The following is a 21,783-nucleotide window of genomic DNA, read 5'->3' as shown; positions in this document are numbered from 1 at the left end:
ATAGCACATGACAGTTACAGACAGTCAACATGGGTCTGGACAAGGTGAGCAGGGCTTTACTGGTAAGGCTGTTTTATCAAAACAACAACAACAGTGCTGCTCCCTCTACGATTTTTAGCCTCCACGCTGCCCTCCAATACTAAATTGGTGATCCATTGATGTCTAAGAATATGCCCTACCAACCGATCCCTTCTTCTAGTCAAGGTGTGCCACAAATTTCTCTTCTTCCTAATTCTATCCAATACGTCCTCATTAGTTATGTGATCTACCCATCTAATCCTCAGCATTCTTCTGTAGCACCACATTTCGAAATCTTCTATTCTCTTCTTGTCTAAACTGTTTATCGTTCTGAGACGCATATTGTTTCAATAAATACAAATCGTGTAACAACACTTTTCATGGCTGGTTTGTAAAATGATTTCCTTTTGCATTAACTGATGATTTTTTTTCGCTGCGTACCTGAAAGTATAATTTCTTTGAAATCTCGTGGCACAAAAAATCCTCCGCATACATAAAAGCAGTAAATACACACTCCCTCATTTATTTTGCCTTGTCTGTGTCCAATGCAGTCTTCTTCCTTGTTAACACACCGCTAAATTTTGACTGAAACGCTCAAACACTGGTAGAGAAAGAGTCGTACCCGCATCCATACTATCGAAAGCTCCTCAGTGTATTCTTTCAGCCGGTCATTATTCCGTGTTTTCTCCCCATAGACTTCATCCTTAACTGTATGTCACAGCATGAAATCCATTGTATTGAAACACGACCGAAGTGGCTTTTTATTTCTTTCTTTCTTCCTTTCTTTTTTAACTTGCGGTTGCTGCCCTATCACTTCTCTGTTGAATGTATTATCAAGGTAAAATTGAACCGCCTCTCTTACGATGAAGGAGAATAGATCGATTCTCATCAGTGATCATGTCGATAAATTTACTGACGAGACTACTGGAGCCGTATGTAAATAATTATTACTCTGAAGCTGTTTGATTAGTCTTACAACACTCTAGCTTCCCTGGCTTTATTGCGCAAAAATGGCAGAAAGCCACGGTTTTCCTATTTTATTTACGTACGTATATTGTCGCAGCTCGTTAGATAGAATGCCCTGGAGAATAATCGATATGCGAAAGCTCTTCATGTTTACGCATCAAAATTTAAATGTCACCATTACAAGTAGTGGAAAATGCAGGTGACCTACTAACGTAACTGCACCAGAATCGCCTGGCATAGTTACGACTTAGTAATCACACAATCCACGTGTCCCGGATCAGATAACATTCTTTGTACACTACAGATACAGGCGCTCGGCTGCCACAGACCGCCTGTGACCTGTTTGTGCGGAACTTGCGGTCAGCTTCGTACCAGGAAGCTGCAGTAGAACTTTCAGTCTGTGAGTAGGCTGCGCAGGCGTCGGTTCGCCGATCACGTCTGTAAACGTTTCAGCCTCTGATGTGCAAATACGCGAAGGAGTAAAAGGTTGCATTACAGCTACGGGCACGTGTGTGTTATTGTCCACGCAATTCTCCGCTTGTCTTCTACCGATTACCAATCTCTGCGAAGCTTCGCCCTCGTAACGGTCAGTAGTCACAATAACGTGTATTATGCGTTTGAATCTATGTCTTACAGTTGTGTGTGTGTTTGTGTGTGTGTGTGCTATGCTTATTATTTGCTTCAGAGTTTATAATTATCATTATTATTAGTAGTAGATCATATCATTTAGTTTAAATAGTTATAGTTATTGCTGTTACTTTTTATGTCAACAGCCCACCAGGTTTTCTAAGGCGTGTGCGTAGAAAAAAGTTAAAGGCTGTGGTATGTTTGTCAGATTTACAGCCGGATCAGTTTGACACTAGATTAGATTAGCAGATGATGTCATTAACAGAGGCAGTACTCTGAAGTGACACATGTCATGGAATAGCGATACGCGCATATACAGATGGCGCGAACACAAGATATAAAAGCGCGGTGCATTCACAGAGCTGTCCCTCTTCTCTCCCCCGAGTCCTTTTGCATTTCCCTCCTCTGCCTTTTCCCATTCCCTCTCGCGTCTGCCCTGCCCCTCCCACTCCTTATGAGTCCTCTCCCTCCTTTGATTCCCCCCACCTTCGTTTTTACTCACCTCCCTCCTTGTTTTCCCCCTCATCTGTCCAGGTCCACTCCCCCGCCCCCCCCCCCCATCTGCCCTAGGCTAAGGTGTGTCATCTTTGTGGCGACATTTTAGTGCAGTGTTTACAGTGAGTGTTCAGTGTTGTGTGTCTTTTCCGAAGTGTTGCGAACGGCCATCATACTGTCGCTGGGTGTGATTTTATATCTCTTGCGAACAGAAACCAGACTGTCGCCATGTTTTTTAATTGTCTGTCTACTATCTTACCTGTCTGCATCCTGTGCATTTTTATTCGTTTTGTCAACCCTTTGCTTTATGTTTTAACTTTCCCCAATTTTCCGCCGTTTCACAATTTAAGTCCCAGTTTTATGGCCTTCTTTTATTGTTTCTTAACTTCTCCTTACATTTTAAAAAGCCTGTAGGCTGCAGAGCGGCGTAATAAGCTGCTGCCAGCCCGCCCCCTTCGGGGGGAATCGAAATACAATAAAGGAAAAAAAAAAGACAGAGCTGTCATATTTACCCAGGTGATTCACGTGAAAAGTTTTCCGACATGATTAATGCCGCATGACGGGAATTAACAGTCTTTGATCGCGGAAGTTGGAGCTAACCCCATACAACATTTCACGTTGGAAATCGTTAGGGAATTCAACCTTCCGAAATCCACGGTGTCAAGGGTGTGCCGAGAATACCAGATTTCGGTTAGTACCCCACACCATGCAAAATGCAGTTTCTAGCGGCTTTCACTTAGCGATCGAGAGCATCGGCATTTGCATAAAGTTGCCAGTGCTAACAGACTAGCAACAATGCGTGAAATAACCGCAGAAACCAATGTGGGACGTACGATGTAACAGTGCTACGATCCGTTAGGACGGTGCGGCGAAATATGGCGTTAAGGGGAGGTTTACCATCTTTGGCCCGAAAAACGCATGTTCTATGAGAATTTTTTTCTCGGGATGTGCTATAGATATCATTGTCAAATTTGGTCAAAATGTTTATTGATATTTCCTCTACAAACTGGAATTTTTTCGACCGGAAATGTCGAAGAGCCTTGAGGCTGAAGTACCGTCGCAACGAAACAAAATTTCGATGTAGGCCTCCATGCGCGGTATGTCACAGGTCAGTCGGCACGTCTGAAATCAAAATTGAGTCGACGTTAGCGAAGTATATAAAATTCTTTAGGAGTTGTACCTCGCTCAAGTTACTTGGACCATAGGATACAAGATGGCGGCCATTTGAAAAAATAGGTTTTTGTTCATCGATTTTTCGACTTCGTCGGCCAAGTAAAAATATTTATAGTTGATGGATCGGAATAAAAGTGGTACAACTCTAGACAGTTTAGTTAGCTTCGTCGGAAACAACGAATCATGCCAATCGGTTCAGTAGATTTGGAGTTACCATACCACGCAATAAAAAAAATTATTTCGAGAAAAACGCGTTTGAAGTTTTGACGACATATAAATGCAATAATATGCAACGTACGTTCAATCAGCTAGTCCTTCCTCTTCCTCATAGAGGGCGTTCTTTTCGATCTGGATATTTATATAAATAGTCTCGATCATATTTTGTTGATATTCATTTTGCAATGGTAAGCACCATTGTAAAATAAATATAAACAAAATATGATCGACATTGTTAATATAAATACCCTCTATACAAAAGCATATCATGCTCTGTGGAAGACCTATAACATTATCTCTGTCGACTACATCTGAAAACAACTTTGTAACTGTTTGAGTAAGTTAACAACTCTCAATACTGTTAACAAAAAAATGTGACTGATGTTTAACATGTGCGAGACTCTGTACAAACGGACCATAAGAAAACTGTAGTACAAGTTCTTACAAATTTCGCCACTGACTACATATAAATATGGATAATGAACTACAAATTGCGGCGTTTTTATGTATTACAGTAAAATCAACAGACCAAAGCAGAACCTAACAGATCAAAAACATTGCGTAGAAATGGCACAGTACTCTTGAAAATGGGAATCGTTTCCCGAAACGCATCGTGTAAAATATAAATAAAAGAAAATCGTGACTGCTTAGCAGAAAAGTTATTTATAAACAAACCCATTGTTCTCACAGTCGCAAGTATAAACAGACCAATCATAATAGATCAAATCACACAGTTTATGATAATGGAGCCACGTTTGGAGCTCAGTTACTATTCTTTTTTTCTCGATGAAGCGACAAGAAGGAACTGGAAGACGCACTGAAAATAACCCAAAGCGCTGTAGACACAAGTGCTGAACAAGGAGGTAGACCCTGCCACAACCACAGGTGGGACTGCGAGCATTGGTGATAAGTATGTTGACAAGAGCGTACCAAACAAATGAAGAAATACACTGATATTACTTATAGATGCAAAGTTGGACTGTGTTTAGAAATTTATGTACATCTTGTAAAACACTATTTAAAGGACATATTCGTCAATTTTTAGTGATTTACAATGGCAATTTTCATAGCAAACTTCCATTCCTCGTAGAATTTTGTATTGTTCTGCGTCAAGCTAAGTATGTTCGTATGAACGGACTCTAAAAGGTTTAAAAGTTCAGGGTTTCCACATGAACACTTCCTGATTTTCAAATACAATTAAAAAACTACGTGACATAGATAATTGTGACTTGCGATAATATGTAAAACGCCAAAACTTTTGTACATATAATCAATATGCCACTTGAAACGTCCCCTTTGAACGTGAGTGTGCTTAATCTGACACACAATACTTTTAGCGCAACGCAATCTGACTTTCAAAAAACCCCTACAAAAGAATGGCCCTGACTAACATTAACCTGTACGTTTCACGAACCACTAACCTCACCAAAAATCTTCGTTACTCGAACTACTGCAATACAGCGAGCGCCGCTACTGCCAGCTAAATAAAAGATTCAAACTACGGAAGGCACTAACTACTGATAGGCATAGTTAGCAAATGAAAGATTTTAATAGAGAACAAACAATGTATTTACCTTAATAATCATAATATATATGCCATCCAGTCTTAGAAATTTCAAGTCTCCGCCATTTCTCTCCCCACATCCACCACTGCTGGCGGCTCACCTCCTACTGCGCAACGCTAAGCGCTGTTAACATCCAGCTGCCCAACACTGCAATGGCAGACAACAATGCTAACTAGCCACAGACTGCACACAGCACAGCCATTGATTTTCATACAGAGCGCTACGTAACGTTGCCAATAAGAAAATATAAACAGCCTTCTTACACACTACATGGACACCTTTCGCAACCCTGAACATGTCTTTACGATACCCTTTCTCGACCTATGTGTGCTGAAGCATTTCTGGGAAGATGGAGGCTATCGCATCCATATTTCTTCTGCAGACATCGCCAACATCATATACAGACGACTCACACGCAATACCTTTGACATGACCCTACAGGAAGAAATCCAAAGTGGTTATGTCCGGAGACCTCAGTGGGCACCTTTGTAAGCCCATCACGTCCTTCTCACCGCTGCCAGAACCTGTCCGCCTGTTTATACTCCCGGTCGGTAGGAACTTGTCATACCAAGCCTTAATCATCTTAATTTGTGGTGGTTCCCTTCGAAATTCACTTCGGGAACTTCTTTAGACGGCAACGGACGATTTCGTTCTTGCATACAACACCACACATTGGACCATCTCTTAATGTGCAGTCGTTTCTGGTGATTATGTATCACCTGAAACAAAAGAGTACGAATCGCTTAGAAAAAAATCTACACAAAACTGTTTGAGTTGCTTCACATGATGGCGCAAAGCTGAGGTATCGATGTCTCGCCGTCATGTAGGTTTCATGTGGACACCTGTTTTATCTGATGTCTCTTGAGTAATTATGCTCAGAACGCAGTTTTAATGCGGCGCAATACTTTTTGATATCCATACGTAATGTTGTGCTTTCCCTGCTTGTCTTAAGTTCACATGCTGTTGCTATTTAATGAAACTGTGATTTGTATAATTAAATTATTCATTGAAATGTGGCCTATGAAGTATTTCACACATGTAATAAACTCCAAGTTACGGTATAAAATAAACATTTTCTCCCTTACAAAAATTAGCTGGGTAGTAAGCGTATGTGACTGCCATAAGGAGGACCTTGGTTGGAATTCCAGTACTGTCAACGATGTTGTCCTTCGCGGGAGGACTGGAACAGGATGTACTTATCCTCGTAAGTCTGGGAGAACGGCAGACTGATCACATGCCGTTCCTACCGCAGCCACCGACGCCGTTGCCAGTGAATAGCACTGCAGTCAGTTGGAATCGTGTGGCCCTCTGTGTCTGATCGCAGAGTTAGGTTGGATTCTTTTCTTTTTGTAGCCTTCCAGGATGATCACAGAGAGCGCCCCGCTTGGCTCGTGGTCCACTACACTACTCGCCGCTGTTGTACTGGGTGTTATTTCGTTCTCCTCATTTTTCGCTCTACGCTTCCGGTACTGGAAGAACAGAGGAGTGCCATATATACCGCCAAGCTTCCCTTTTGGAAATATGCGTCGCTGCTTCTTAGGAAAGATGTCAATGGGTATGAACATCGCAGAGATATACAAAAGAATGAAAGGTAAGTGTGACATAATGCTGTGCCTATTTTAACCTGTACGCAACTTGGTCCCATAGTTTTTTCAGATGTTTATCTGCACCCCGTGGCAGGTTTAAGGCCCAAGCAACATAAGCGGCCGCTCGAGGTGCCAAGTTCAACATTTGTGTACGAAGTGTACCATAGTAGCCAAAACTGGCCTGTGTAAAGTATACGATAGTGGAACCAAAAACATTCCAGTGAAAATGTGGCCGCATACGAGCTGTTTGCGAGTTAATTGCTTGTGTGTGATTAGGTATCGTCACTGACTTTAATCTCTATATACACTCCTGGAAATGGAAAAAAGAACACATTGACACCGGTGTGTCAGACCCACCATACTTGCTCCGGACACTGCGAGAGGGCTGTACAAGCAATGATCACACGCACGGCACAGCGGACACACCAGGAACCGCGGTGTTGGCCGTCGAATGGCGCTAGCTGCGCAGCATTTGTGCACCGCCGCCGTCAGTGTCAGCCAGTTTGCCGTGGCATACGGAGCTCCATCGCAGTCTTTAACACTGGTAGCATGCCGCGACAGCGTGGACGTGAACCGTATGTGCAGTTGACGGACTTTGAGCGAGGGCGTATAGTGGGCATGCGGGAGGCCGGGTGGACGTACCGCCGAATTGCTCAACACGTGGGGCGTGAGGTCTCCACAGTACATCGATGTTGTCGCCAGTGGTCGGCGGAAGGTGCACGTGCCCGTCGACCTGGGACCGGACCGCAGCGACGCACGGATGCACGCCAAGACCGTAGGATCCTACGCAGTGCCGTAGGGGACCGCACCGCCACTTCCCAGCAAATTAGGGACACTGTTGCTCCTGGGGTATCGGCGAGGACCATTCGCAACCGTCTCCATGAAGCTGGGCTACGGTCCCGCACACCGTTAGGCCATCTTCCGCTCACGCCCCAACATCGTGCAGCCCGCCTCCAGTGGTGTCGCGACAGGCGTGAATGGAGGGACGAATGGAGACGTGTCGTCTTCAGCGATGAGAGTCGCTTCTGCCTTGGTGCCAATGATGGTCGTATGCGTGTTTGGCGCCGTGCAGGTGAGCGCCACAATCAGGACTGCATACGACCGAGGCACACAGGGCCAACACCCGGCATCATGGTGTGGGGAGCGATCTCCTACACTGGCCGTACACCACTGGTGATCGTCGAGGGGACACTGAATAGTGCACGGTACATCCAAACCGTCATCGAACCCATCGTCCTACCATTCCTAGACCGGCAAGGGAACTTGCTGTTCCAACAGGACAATGCACGTCCGCATGTATCCCGTGCCACCCAACGTGCTCTAGAAGGTGTAAGTCAACTACCCTGGCCAGCAAGATCTCCGGATCTGTCCCCCATTGAGCATGTTTGGGACTGGATGACGCGTCGTCTCACGCGGTCTGCACGTCCAGCACGAACGCTGGTCCAACTGAGGCGCCAGGTGGAAATGGCATGGCAAGCCGTTCCACAGGACTACATCCAGCATCTCTACGATCGTCTCCATGGGAGAATAGCAGCCTGCATTGCTGCGAAAGGTGGATATACACTGTACTAGTGCCGACATTGTGCATGCTCTGTTGCCTGTGTCTATGTGCCTGTGGTTCTGTCAGTGTGATCATGTGATGTATCTGACCCCAGGAATGTGTCAATAAAGTTTCCCCTTCCTGGGACAATGAATTCACGGTGTTCTTATTTCAATTTCCAGGAGTGTACAATAGGCAATGTCGTGACTGCCTGACTGGCCGACCCATCATCGGCCAGCCCAAACCGCTAAGGATAGAAACTTGAAATTTGGATAAGTTGTGAATTTTGTATTGTTGACGTTGTTTAAAAAGGGATTTTTGCAATTCGAACCCTAAGTGGTTGATTTAGGGGATGAAGGGTTTTTTGAAAAATTTCGCTAATAAGGTAATTTTGAAGCTATAACATAGAAAACTGGTATTTAGTTTCTCGGTCAAAAACAAAGAAATACGTGTTTCAGCATTTTTGGAACTTTAACCCTTTGCGGGTGAAGGAGTGGGCGAAATTTTGTTTTTAAAATATGTCATTATTAAAGAACTACTAAAGTATTTTTAAACGTACATCCATGAACAATGGTATTCCACTAAAATTTTCACTCTGCAGCAGAAATACTTTCATAAAAGATTTCACCCTCTATTTCATCCCATGTGGGATGAATTTCCAAAACCAGTGACATGCGTATGTTTTATTTCTTTCTAACAGAAAAGCCATATACAAATTTTCGTAGATTTAGCTTCAAAACTACATGCATAATGAAATATTTCCATAAAAACTTTCATCCCCGTTTCACCACTTTGGCGCTGAATTTCCAAAAACAGTGAAATAAGTATTTTCTTATTTCTAACGGAGAAGCTAGCTATATTTGCGGGCAAGTGCTCTACCATCTTTTTCTCATTTTGTTCGGTTTTGTTCGTTGCGTTTGGTCTGGGCGAACGTCACAAGACATCTGTTCAAGTTGATCGTTGATTCCTTTTACTCAGTTTTTTATTACAGAGGGCGAGCAACCCTCTAACCGAACACGCTGAGCTACCGCGCCGGCTAAATGATGATGAAGGACACACAACACCCAGTCCTCTGCCAGGAATTGAACCAGGGCCTCCTGCGTAGTAGGCGACCATCTGAGCTACCCAAACACGACTCACTCCGTCCTCACAGCTTCACTTCTGCCAGTCTCCTAGCTTCCAAACTTTACAGAAGCTCTCCTGCGAACCTAGCAGAACTAGCACTCCTGAAAGAAAGGATATTGCGGAAACATGGCTTAGCCACAGTCTGGGGGATGTTTCCAGAATGAGATTTTCACTGTGCAGCGGAGTGTGCGCTGTTAAGAAACTTCCTGGTAGATTAAAACTATGTGCCGGACCGAGACTCGAACTCGGAACCTTTGCCTTTCGCGGGCAAGTGCTCTACCATCTGAGCTACCCAAGCACGACTCATGCCCCGTCCTCACAGCTTTGCCTCTGCCAGTACCTCGTCTCCTAGCTTCCAAACTTTGCAGAAAATCTCCTACGAACCATGCAGAGCTAGCACTCCAGAGAAAGGATATTGCGGGGACATGGCTTAGCCACAGCCTGGGGGATGTTTCCAGAACGAGATATCCACTCTGCAGCGGAGTGTGCGCCGATAAGAAAAGTTCGCAGGAGAGTTTCTGTAAAGTTTGGAAGGTAGGAGACGAGGTACTGGCAGAAGTGAAGCTGTGAGGATGGGGCGTGAGTCGTGCTTGGGTAGTTCAGCTGGATAGCCGTCACACTAGCTCAGCGTGTTCGGTCAGAGAGCTGGTTGGCCTCAGTAATGAAAAAAAAACTGAGTGAAAGGATCAACAAACGAACTTGAACGTATGTCAGGTGACGTCCGCAACGACCAAACTCAACGATCAACAACGGACAAAATTTAAAAGAAAAGATGGTAGAGCACTTGTCTGCGAAAGGCAAAGGTCCCGAGTTCGAGACTCGGTCTGGCACACAGTTTTAATCTGCCAGGAAGATTCTTAAAAGAAATACATGTTTTAGTGTTTTTCGAAACACAACCCCTAAGGGAGTGAAGTAGGGGATGAGACTTCTTACGAAAATATTTTATTATGAAAGCATTTTAAAGCTAAATGTATGATAATTTAAATATGGCTTCTCCGTTAGAAATAAGAAAATACTTATTTCACTGTTTTTGGAAATTCAGCCCCAAGGCGGTAAAACGGGGATGAATGTTTTTATGGAAATATTTCATTGTGCAAGTAGTTTTGAAGCTAAATCTACGAACGTTTTTATATGGCTTCTTTGTCAGAAAGAAACAAAACATACGCATGTCACTGGTTTGGAAATTCGACCCATAAGGGATGAAATAGAGGGTGAAATATTTTATGAAAGTATTTCATTACGAAAGCGTTTTTGAAGCTATATCTCTGAAAGTTGCTGCTTTGTTTCTCGGTTAAAGATGAAATGTTTCGCTGTTTCTGGAAATTCAACCCCTAAAGGAGTGCAATAGGGAATGAAAATTTTAAGTAAATATTTTGTTACATTAAGAAAAATTTAAACCTAAATTTACAGAAATTAGTGTTTCACTTCTCGATTAGTTGCAAAGAAATATTCGTTAGGGGATGAAATTTGATATGGAAGTATCTCCGCAAGAACACAAAACTCTTGATTAACAAAAACTTTGAACTCCACCTACCAGAATCGCTTTTTGGTCAGAATCACATTCCGAAAATACCATGCTTATATGGCCTTAATTAGCGTGAAAAGCTTAAAAGGTGTTGTAGTTTTTGAACGAAAAAAATTTCGATGAAATAAAAACAAAATAATCACTGCATGCCATACAGTCTACGTGAGCGAAGCAGCAGGTGCTAAGCTAGTATCAAATATTGTCCTAGTTAGTATGAACGTGCTTGGAACGTAAACTTTTCGATTAAGTCCCGCCTAATTCGGCTTAAGTTTCACCAAACGATGAAGACTTGATCTTGGAGGCCACTTCTTGTGATTTAAGCTCTCCAGAGAGCTCATAATCCTATATATTAAAAAAAAACAATTTTACTAACATATTTCCCATTATTTTTGCTAGCTCATGATACTCTTTACTATAACTATGTAATTAATCAGTCATGAAATTAGTTTTTCAAAATTCAGTACTACCTTAGGTCTATGCTGTCTAAAGGAGGATTGTGCGGTCTGTAAATTTAGTCACTGAAAGTGATATCTTGAAATCAATATAATCAGATTCTGTTTTGAAAGATTTTGCGAAGATAAAACGTAGAAAAATGCCGATTTGTCTTTGTCCACGGGAAAAACTGTTTGTGCCTATATTGAAGAACTGTAGAAATTATACATGACTTTATTAATAGAATATTTCTCATTTGTATCAGTCATAGACCACTATTTTCCTTTTCAGTTGCGTACATATTAACTTTGATCACGTTTGCCAACATTCAATTGCTTTCACAGCAATTTTTCTTAATTTAACTACTTCCTGGTGAATTTTCTTCACATGTAACACACAACTTACAAAGTCTTTTGTTTAACACCTCAGTATAAAATTAAAGTATATTTTTGCATTTCTGTTTCATTTTTCCCAATGGAAAGTAAAATGATTCTTAAGTTATAGTATTAAAAGTTTCCATTTTTAAACTAACACAAATTTTATATTTCCATTCTTTGCACTAGGATTACTATATGGATTGTTTATTGAAGCTAGAACCGTACAATAGGTCTAGTTTTTCTGCTTTCGCTAAAAGTGTTTGAAGATGTCAGGAATCACTTTACATACAAATGAATTTTTTATCGTCTAACGTTTAGTGCTCGAATGAGACTCAGAAATTTATTTCCATTACAGAGGAATGTCGAAGTAGTACTAATTTTAAAAGCACAAATAACTCATTTCCACGAGAACTAGATTTAGATTTTTTTTAAATGTCTAACGACAACTCAAGGAAAGGCAGCTTGTGCCTGGGATGGGAGGGGGTCAAAGAGGGGCTGCAAATGATACGCTGCTTCTGTGGAACAATGCTCTTACATTGGCCCCACCTTGAAGATATAGAATATGGTATGTATTGCTGTATTATCTGCAGTCCTCTAAACATGCTCATAGATCTAATGATATCTGCTATGATTTGTATACTGATAAGTTCACTATTAAATTACACTTTGGGTAGAAAATCTAGAAATAGCCAAATACTCAATACAATAAATATAAACGAGTATGTTTTTCATTTCAAGATTGGTGACACACTAAGCCGAAAGTATCGTTTTGCACTATCCATGTGTTAATTACAATTCAACATCTAATCGCACTAACTTCTATAAACAATACCAGACATAGCCGTCTGCAGTTACCACAAGATTTTCTCTACTGTACTAATACTATGTTGTGTGCTTTGAACGTTGACACTTGCACTGCCCTTAACGTACTAGTTCTAGATATACACTCCTGGAAATTGAAATAAGAACACCGTGAATTCATTGTCCCAGGAAGGGGAAACGTTATTGACACATTCCTGGGGTCAGATACATCACATGATCACACTGACAGAACCACAGGCACATAGACACAGGCAACAGAGCATGCACAATGTCGGCACTAGTACAGTGTGCATCCACATTTCGCAGCAATGCAGGCTGCTATTCTCCCATGGAGACGATCGTAGAGATGCTGGATGTAGTCCTGTGGAACGGCTTGCCATGCCATTTCCACCTGGCGCCTCAGTTGGACCAGCGTTCGTGCTGGACGTGCAGACCGCGTGAGACGACGCTTCATCCTGTCCCAAACATGCTCAATGGGGGACAGATCCGGAGATCTTGTTGGCCAGGGTAGTTGACTTACACCTTCTAGAGCACGTTGGGTGGCACGGGATACATGCGGACGTGCATTGTCCTGTTGGAACAGCAAGTTCCCTTGCCGGTCTAGGAATGGTAGAACGATGGGTTCGATGACGGTTTGGATGTACCGTGCACTATTCAGTGTCCCCTCGACGATCACCAGTGGTGTACGGCCAGTGTAGGAGATCGCTCCCCACACCATGATGCCGGGTGTTGGCCCTGTGTGCCTCGGTCGTATGCAGTCCTGATTGTGGCGCTCACCTGCACGGCGCCAAACACGCATACGACCATCATTGGCACCAAGGCAGAAGCGACTCTCATCGCTGAAGACGACACGTCTCCATTCGTCCCTCCATTCACGCCTGTCGCGACACCACTGGAGGCGGGCTGCACGATGTTGAGGCGTGAGCGGAAGACGGCCTAACGGTGTGCGGGACCGTAGCCCAGCTTCATGGAGACGGTTGCGAATGGTCCTCGCCGATACCCCAGGAGCAACAGTGTCCCTAATTTGCTGGGAAGTGGCGGTGCGGTCCCCTACGGCACTGCGTAGGATCCTACGGTCTTGGCGTGCATCCGTGCGTCGCTGCGGTCCGGTCCCAGGTCGACGGGCACGTGCACCTTCCGCCGACCACTGGCGACAACATCGATGTACTGTGGAGACCTCACGCCCCACGTGTTGAGCAATTCGGCGGTACGTCCACCCGGCCTCCCGCATGCCCACTATACGCCCTCGCTCAAAGTCCGTCAACTGCACATACGGTTCACGTCCACGCTGTCGCGGCATGCTACCAGTGTTAAAGACTGCGATGGAGCTCCGTATGCCACGGCAAACTGGCTGACACTGACGGCGGCGGTGCACAAATGCTGCACAGCTAGCGCCATTCGACGGCCAACACCGCGGTTCCTGGTGTGTCCGCTGTGCCGTGCGTGTGATCATTGCTTGTACAGCCCTCTCGCAGTGTCCGGAGCAAGTATGGTGGGTCTGACACACCGGTGTCAATGTGTTCTTTTTTCCATTTCCAGGAGTGTATATGAAGAGGGTCACTCCGTTCGCTTCTGACGACAGACCAATTGATGAGGAAGACATTTGTAAATTTTTTGTGCATGAATATTACGTTTTACAACTTCATCTAATGTAAAAGAATTGCTTAATGAATAAAATACTTCCATTAACATGGTGGTTACTTTTTTGGCCAAGGAATCAGGTGGGCATCAACAGAAAATCAACCATGCACCTGAAAAAAATTTGGGAGCCTACGATTCTGAGCACAAACAAGAGGTAATACGATAAACACCAAGAAAATTAAACAAGGACAAAGGAATGTACTGAAATTATAACATACGCTGTTGAGGTAATTACATTAGAAAATACGATACTAAAAGTAGTCCACGAGTTTTGCTATTTGGGCAGCAAAATAATTAATGAGTTCCGAATTAGAAAGGATATTAAGGGCAGATTGGCAAGAGCTATAAAACTATGCCTGAAAATGTAAATTTTTTATCATTGAATAAAAAATTTTAATTATAAGAAAATAGTTTTGTAGGGTTTTCTCTAGAGTTATAGAGTGTAGCCTCATATTCGGATGGTAATCAGTTTAGGCAAGAAGAGAAATCTAGCGTTAGAGAAGAAGGATCGAAAATAGATTAGTTAGATCGGATAACTAATGAGAAAGTACTGAGTTGAGTAGGGGAGGAAATAACGTTACAGCACAACTTGACTAAAATAAGAAGTCTGTTGATAGGACACGTACAAAGGCAGCAAGGAATCGTCAGTATGTTAATGAACTGTGGAAATGGGGGGAGGGGGGGGGGGGAGTGGGCAAGAGTAGCAGGAGACCAATGCTTGAGTGTGGACTGAAATGCGTGTAAGTTGCAGTAGTTATGCAGAGAAAGACCCCGTACAACACAGAGTAGTGTGAAGAGCAGCATCAAACCAGCTCCCGGACTGAAGACAACAACGGCAACAACAACAACAACATGATTCCGAGATCTACACTACTGGCCATTAAAATTGCTACACCAAGAAGAAATGCAGATGGTAAATGGGTATTCATTAGACAAATATATTATACTAGAACTGACATGAGATTACATTTTCACGCAATTTGGGTGCATAGATCCTGAGAAATCAGTACCCAGAACAACCACCTCTGGCCGTAATAACGGCCTTGATACGCCTGGGCATTGAGTCAAACAGAGCTTGGATGGCGTGTACAGGTACAGCTGCCATGCAGCTTGAACACGATACCACAGTTCATCAAGAGTAGTGACTGGCGTATTGTGACGAGCCAGTTACTCGGCCACCATTGACCAGACTTTTCAGTTGGTGAGAGATCTGGAGAATTTGCTGGCCAGGGCAGCAGTCGAACGTTTTCTGTATCCAGAAAGGCCCGTACAGGACCTGCAACATGCGGTCGTGCATTATTCTGCTGAAATGTAGAGTTTTGCAGGGATCGAATGAAGGGTAGAGCCATGGATGTGTGTGATGTCCTTAGGTTAGTTAGGTTTAAGTAGTTATAAGTTCTAGGCGACTGATAACCTCAGAAGTTAAGTCGCATAGTGCTCAGAGCCATTTTTGAAGGGTAGAGCCACGGGTCGTAACACATCTGAAGTATAACGTCCATTGTTCGAAGTGCCGTCAATGCGAACAAGAGGTGACCGAGACGTGTAACTAATGGCACCCCATTCCACTACTCTGGGTGATACACCAGTATGGCGATGACGAATACACGCTTCCAATGTGCGTTCACCACGATGTCGCGAAACACGGAAACGACCATCACGATGCTGTAAACAGAACTGGATTCATCCGAAAAAATGACGTTTTGCCATTCGTGCACGCAGGTTCGTCGTTGAGTACACCATCGCAGGCGCTCCTGTCTGTGATGCAGCGTCTAGAGTAACCGCACCCATGGTCTCCGAGCTGATAGTCCATGCTGCTGCAAACGTCGTCGAACTGTTCGTGCAAATGGTTGTTGTCTAGCAAACGTCCCCATCTGTTGACTCAGGGATCTAGACGTGGCTGCACGATCCGTTACAGCCATGCGGATAAGATGCCTGTCATCTCGACTGCTAGTGATACGAGGCCGTTCGGATCCAGCACGGCGTTCCGTATTACCCTCCTGGACCCATCGATTCCATATTCTGCTAACAGTCATTGGATCTCGACCAACGCGAGCAGCAGTGTCGCGATACGTTAAACCGCAATCGCGATAGGCTACAATCCGACCTTATCAAAGTCGGAAACGTGATGGTACGCATTTCTCCTCCTTACACGAGGCATCACAACAACGTTTCACCAGGCAATGCCGGTCAACTGCTGTTAGTACATGGGAAATCGGTTTGAAACTTTCCTCGTGTCAGCACCTTGTAGGTGTCGCCACCGGCGCCAACGTTGTGTGAATGCTCTGAAAAGCTGATCATTTGCTTATCACAGCATCTTCTTCCTGTCGGTTAAATTTCGCGTCTGTAGGATGTCATATTCGTGGTGTAGCAATTTTAATGGTCAGTAGTGTATCTGAGTTTGATCGAGGACATACTGTGATGCCCCTTAGGCTCGGCACGTGTATTTCGGAAGAGCACGACTTGTCGGGTGTTCAAGGAATGCTGTAGTGAGTGTCTCTAACACGTGGCGAAACCAAGGTGAAACCACGTCCAGACGTCGTGAGGTTCGGCGGTATTATATCTCTTAAAAGAAATATAATGTTATGTTGTTTATTTAGTTAGCGGAAACACTCTCCTAGTAAATTTGTTTGAAAATACAAAAGAGATATAATAAGCAAAATAATGAATTTCGTAGGTTGCCAATTACGTATTATATCTGGTTTTATCGAGCGCCAGGCTCCCTACAAATTACTGTAAATGCAATAGCGTAGTAGTACTCAGCTCTGAAATTATTACTATCACAGAAAATAGACAAGTTTTAATAAAATTATTTCACTGGATTACTTCAATTAATCTCACAGAATATTTTTACATAATTTCTTCCGCTCCGGCTATCAGACATTGTGCTGTGAAAAAATATTTTTAAATGTACCGCGTAATGGCGGCTAATTGTTAACAGTCAGAGATTACAGTTACTCGCTCCGCAGCTGCTGGAAACATGCTAAATAATTTTCATTAAATATTCTTTTCATAAGATAAATGTGGCGTAGGTTCTTGAAATAACACACGGAGATCACTTTATACTAATATATTCTTACTAGGACACAGTTTACACCATTAAATATTTGCAATTACGTTACGACAGAAACAAATGCTAGCGCAGCACAATAGCTTGCGTACCTTATTCCAGCTAACACCAGAACGAACAGAACAAAACAGACTAGACAGAAGAATGAGCATTGCATTGTGTTTTATACTCTTACAGAGATGATAATACTTCTTTTAATTACTTACACATTATAATCTCATACACTAAAAATAATGTCTTTTCTGCATTTGTCGATATATATTGTATATTTTTACAGTTAAATCAATGTTTGCAATTCGTTTTGAGTCACATACTGACAGTTTTATTTATGTTTCACCTTGATAAGGGTGAATATTGCAAAAGGGACACTACAGCGGCTACCCCTCATTACAGATGTCGGACGTCTTAGGCTTGGCAGATTGATAAAACAGGACAGGCGGCGAACTGTGGCAGAACTAAAATCAGCCTTTAATGCTGGGGAGAGTACAAGTGTGTCTGAACACACAGTGCACCGAACACTCCTTACGATGGGGCCCTACAGCCGACGATCCATGCATGTGCCAATGTTAAAACCATGACATCGGCAACTACGACTGAAATTGGCGCGTAACCACCGTTACTGGACGTAGGCGCAGTGTCAGAACCTTGCATGGTCTGATGAAACCCGACCCCTTCTTTTACACACCGATGGGAGGGCGTGAATACATCGTCTTCCAGGAGAACAACTCTGAACCACCTGTACTGTGGGGCGGAGACAATCTGGCGGCGGCCCTATTATGCTATGGGGAACATTCACATGGGGATCCATGGGTCCAGCGGAGCTCGTGCGAGGCACCATGACAACGAAAGGGTATCGTACACTGGTTGTAGAGCATGTACATCCCTTCATGACGATCATGTTTCCCGAGGGCAGTTGCATTTTTCAGCATGATCATGCAACATGTCACACGTCCAGGAGTGTGATGGAACACAGTTTACACCATTAAATATTTGCAATTACGTTACGACAGAAACAAATGCTAGCGCAGCACAATAGCTTGCGTACCTTATTCCAGCTAACACCAGAACGAACAGAACAAAACAGACTAGACAGAAGAATGAGCATTGCATTGTGTTTTATACTCTTACAGAGATGATAATACTTCTTTTAATTACTTACACATTATAATCTCATACACTAAAAATAATGTCTTTTCTGCATTTGTCGATATATATTGTATATTTTTACAGTTAAATCAATGTTTGCAATTCGTTTTGAGTCACATACTGACAGTTTTATTTATGTTTCACCTTGATAAGGGTGAATATTGCAAAAGGGACACTACAGCGGCTACCCCTCATTACAGATGTCGGACGTCTTAGGCTTGGCAGATTGATAAAACAGGACAGGCGGCGAACTGTGGCAGAACTAAAATCAGCCTTTAATGCTGGGGAGAGTACAAGTGTGTCTGAACACACAGTGCACCGAACACTCCTTACGATGGGGCCCTACAGCCGACGATCCATGCATGTGCCAATGTTAAAACCATGACATCGGCAACTACGACTGAAATTGGCGCGTAACCACCGTTACTGGACGTAGGCGCAGTGTCAGAACCTTGCATGGTCTGATGAAACCCGACCCCTTCTTTTACACACCGATGGGAGGGCGTGAATACATCGTCTTCCAGGAGAACAACTCTGAACCACCTGTACTGTGGGGCGGAGACAATCTGGCGGCGGCCCTATTATGCTATGGGGAACATTCACATGGGGATCCATGGGTCCAGCGGAGCTCGTGCGAGGCACCATGACAACGAAAGGGTATCGTACACTAGTTGTAGACCATGTACAACCGTTAATGACGATCATGTTTGGCGAGGGCAGTTGCATTTTTCAGCATGATCATGCAACATGTCACACGTCCAGGAGTGTGATGGAACGCAGTGGCCAATTCCAACTGATGTGCTGCCCCGTCCCCTCCCCCACTTACCAGATCTGAACACGATCGAACACATCTGATCTGGAATGTGACTGAACGTCGCGTCGGAGTTCACCGCCGCCCTCCCAAGAATTTATGGGAATTAACCGAGTTGTGTGTGCAGACGTTGTGCAGCTCCCTCCACGGCCTACTAAGGCCTGATTGCCCCCATGTCGCGACGCGTCGCCGCTGTTATCCGTGTCAAAGGTGGACATACCGGCTGTTAGGTAGGTGGCCATAATGTCTGACTGACACATTCACTCACTCATTGACTCATCATGGGCCATTCCAAACCGCTAGGGATAAAAACTTGAAATTTGGAGAAGACGTTGATGCTATACTGTAGGTGTCGTTTAAGAAGGAAGGGGATGAAATTTTTTTTTATTTAAAATGTGTCGTTATTAAGGCAATTTTGAAGCCAGATTTCTGAAAATTTGTATTTTGTGTCTCGGTCAGAAATAAATACGTGTTTTAGCATTTATGGAAATTTAACTCTTAGGTGGGTGAAATAGTGGGTGAAAGTTTTGTTGAAAACAATTCGTTATTAAAGAACTATTAAACTATTTTGAAGCTACATCTGTGAAAAGCGGTATTTGGCTTCTCGGTTACATATAAAGAATTACGTGTTTCAGTGTTTTTGGAAATTCAGCCCCTAAGGGGGTGAAAACGAAGATGGAAATTATAATGAAATAGTTAATTATGAACGCATTTTCAAAGCTAAATCTATGAAAATCTGCATTTGGCTTCTCGCTTTGAAACAAAAAACTACATGTGGCCCTGTTTTTAGAAATTCAGCCCGTGAGGGGGTGGAATGGAGTACGAAAATTATCAAGTTTGTGAACAACATAAAAATTCGATGAAAAAAAGAATCTGAACAGACCATACAGCTTACGAGAGCGAAGCAGTGGACGATAAGCCAGTTTATCACTAAACTCAACGGTTTCAACGGAGAAAATGCAAAATTACTCCACGAATTCATACTTTTTCAGGGGATTGTCCCCAGTTGTTATCATTTGTATGGCTTCATCCTCAAGCTTAATACAGTACATTTATTTTCTGATGAGTGACAGACGAAATAATTTTTTTCTCTAAGGTGTCTGCTATTGGCTGCAATCCTGAATTTAGTTATTCTGCACAGGTCATAGATTCGTGGGGATCTACGCTCTGCCCCGACCCGTTCTGGTCATTATCGACCCCACCCTGGTGCACTGCGTGCTGGTGAAGGATTTCCACATGTTTTACGATCGGGGCATGAACCTGGACGAAACAATGCCACTCAACAGGCAACTGTTCTGCCTCGCTGGAAACAACTGGAAGAGGCTGCGCCTCAAGCTAGAACCAGCATTCGCTCCTAGCAAGCTCAAGATGATGTTTCCTGTAAGTACTCACTATATATATATATATATATATATATATATATATATATATATATATATATATATATATATATATCATGCACATTGTATGTGTAGTTCGTTGAAGTATGTCCGTCGACATTATTGCTTCAAAGGATTCAACCTTTTTCACAAAACTATTTCGTCTACATGAATGAATGTAGAAACCTGAAGTAATTTTGAACTTTTGCATCAAACGTTACTGCCGGTGGGAGCCTCCGTGGTGCGCTCTATCGTTCATTATCCGAAGTGTGCCGAGTCAACACGGCAACAACACAGCAACAAAAGGCGTTTTGTATTCTTCGCTTAAACATGTGTAATTCAGTTACAACTGTGCAACGTCATTTTCTCTGAGTGTATGGCACTGTACTTCACACAGCTCAGACCATTCGACGATGGCGTCAGCAGTTTTGAGACACTGGTTGTTAATGCAAACCTACCTATCGCTCCTGTGTGTTTGTTCAAGACGTGGAGCGCACTTGACAATCTTTCATTCGTCGTACCAGTTGAGAGTTGTCATGTGTCTCTTTGGCGTGTTTCACGGCAACATTTGTATTTAAAACCATATAGTAGTCAGTTACTTCAACCCCTTCATGATGGTGATAAACAATAATGCGTAGAGTTTTTGAATTCATACTGGCCCTGGAAATTCAAGGCCATGATTTGCTTTCAGGTAAGATTAGGAATAGATTTGTCTCTGAACTGGTATACAGAAAATGGCTCTAAGCACTATGGGACTTAGCATCTGAGGTCATCAGTCCCCTAGACTTAGAAGTACTTAAACCTGACTAACCTAAGGACATCACGCACATCCATGCCCGAGGCAGGATTCGAACCTGCAACTGTAGCAGCAGCACGTTTCCGGACTGGAGCCCCTAGAACCTCTCGGTCACAGCGGTCGGCTAACTGCTGTACAGGTTGTTCGGAAAATCACGCTACAGTCTTCCAGGACTTGTAGAGGGGACTGAGTACATAATACTTTGAATAGGAACCCATGTTCTAATGTCATCCAACGACGCTGCAGAGCTTCAAACATATAAGCGCCGACGTCTGTAAATGTATGTATATACAGGGTGATTCCATGATGATTTACATACTTACCAAGATGATGGAGAAGGTGATATGTATCAATTTGAGGTAAGGGTTCCCGTACCGGAAACGAACAAGTCGAAAGTTATAAGCAAAAGCCGTTCTGATACCTTGTAATGTGGCGCGGTCTCCTGACCTTCATTTCTTACGTATTCCGTCCTCACA

General features: G+C 43.4%; 1 protein-coding gene across 1 annotated transcript in view; it reads left to right on the top strand.

Moving 5' to 3' along the window:
* The first annotated feature begins 1,404 nt into the window (after positions 1-1,404).
* LOC126191269 (cytochrome P450 6k1-like) overlaps positions 1,405-21,783 on the top strand; it is a 97,617-nt gene continuing 77,238 nt past the window's right edge. Inside the window, exons 1-3 of the mRNA XM_049932077.1 lie at positions 1,405-1,570; positions 6,414-6,651; positions 20,274-20,512. Of these exons, the coding sequence (XP_049788034.1) occupies positions 6,423-6,651; positions 20,274-20,512 (468 nt within the window). The 5' untranslated portion in view covers positions 1,405-1,570; positions 6,414-6,422. The remainder of the gene's footprint in view (positions 1,571-6,413; positions 6,652-20,273; positions 20,513-21,783) is intronic.

This window comes from Schistocerca cancellata, chromosome 6, assembly GCF_023864275.1.
Source record: "Schistocerca cancellata isolate TAMUIC-IGC-003103 chromosome 6, iqSchCanc2.1, whole genome shotgun sequence".
In the NCBI taxonomy this organism is placed as follows: Eukaryota; Metazoa; Arthropoda; class Insecta; order Orthoptera; family Acrididae; genus Schistocerca; species Schistocerca cancellata.
Note: the sequence above shows the minus strand (reverse complement) of the source record. Positions and strands in the feature narration are given on the sequence as shown.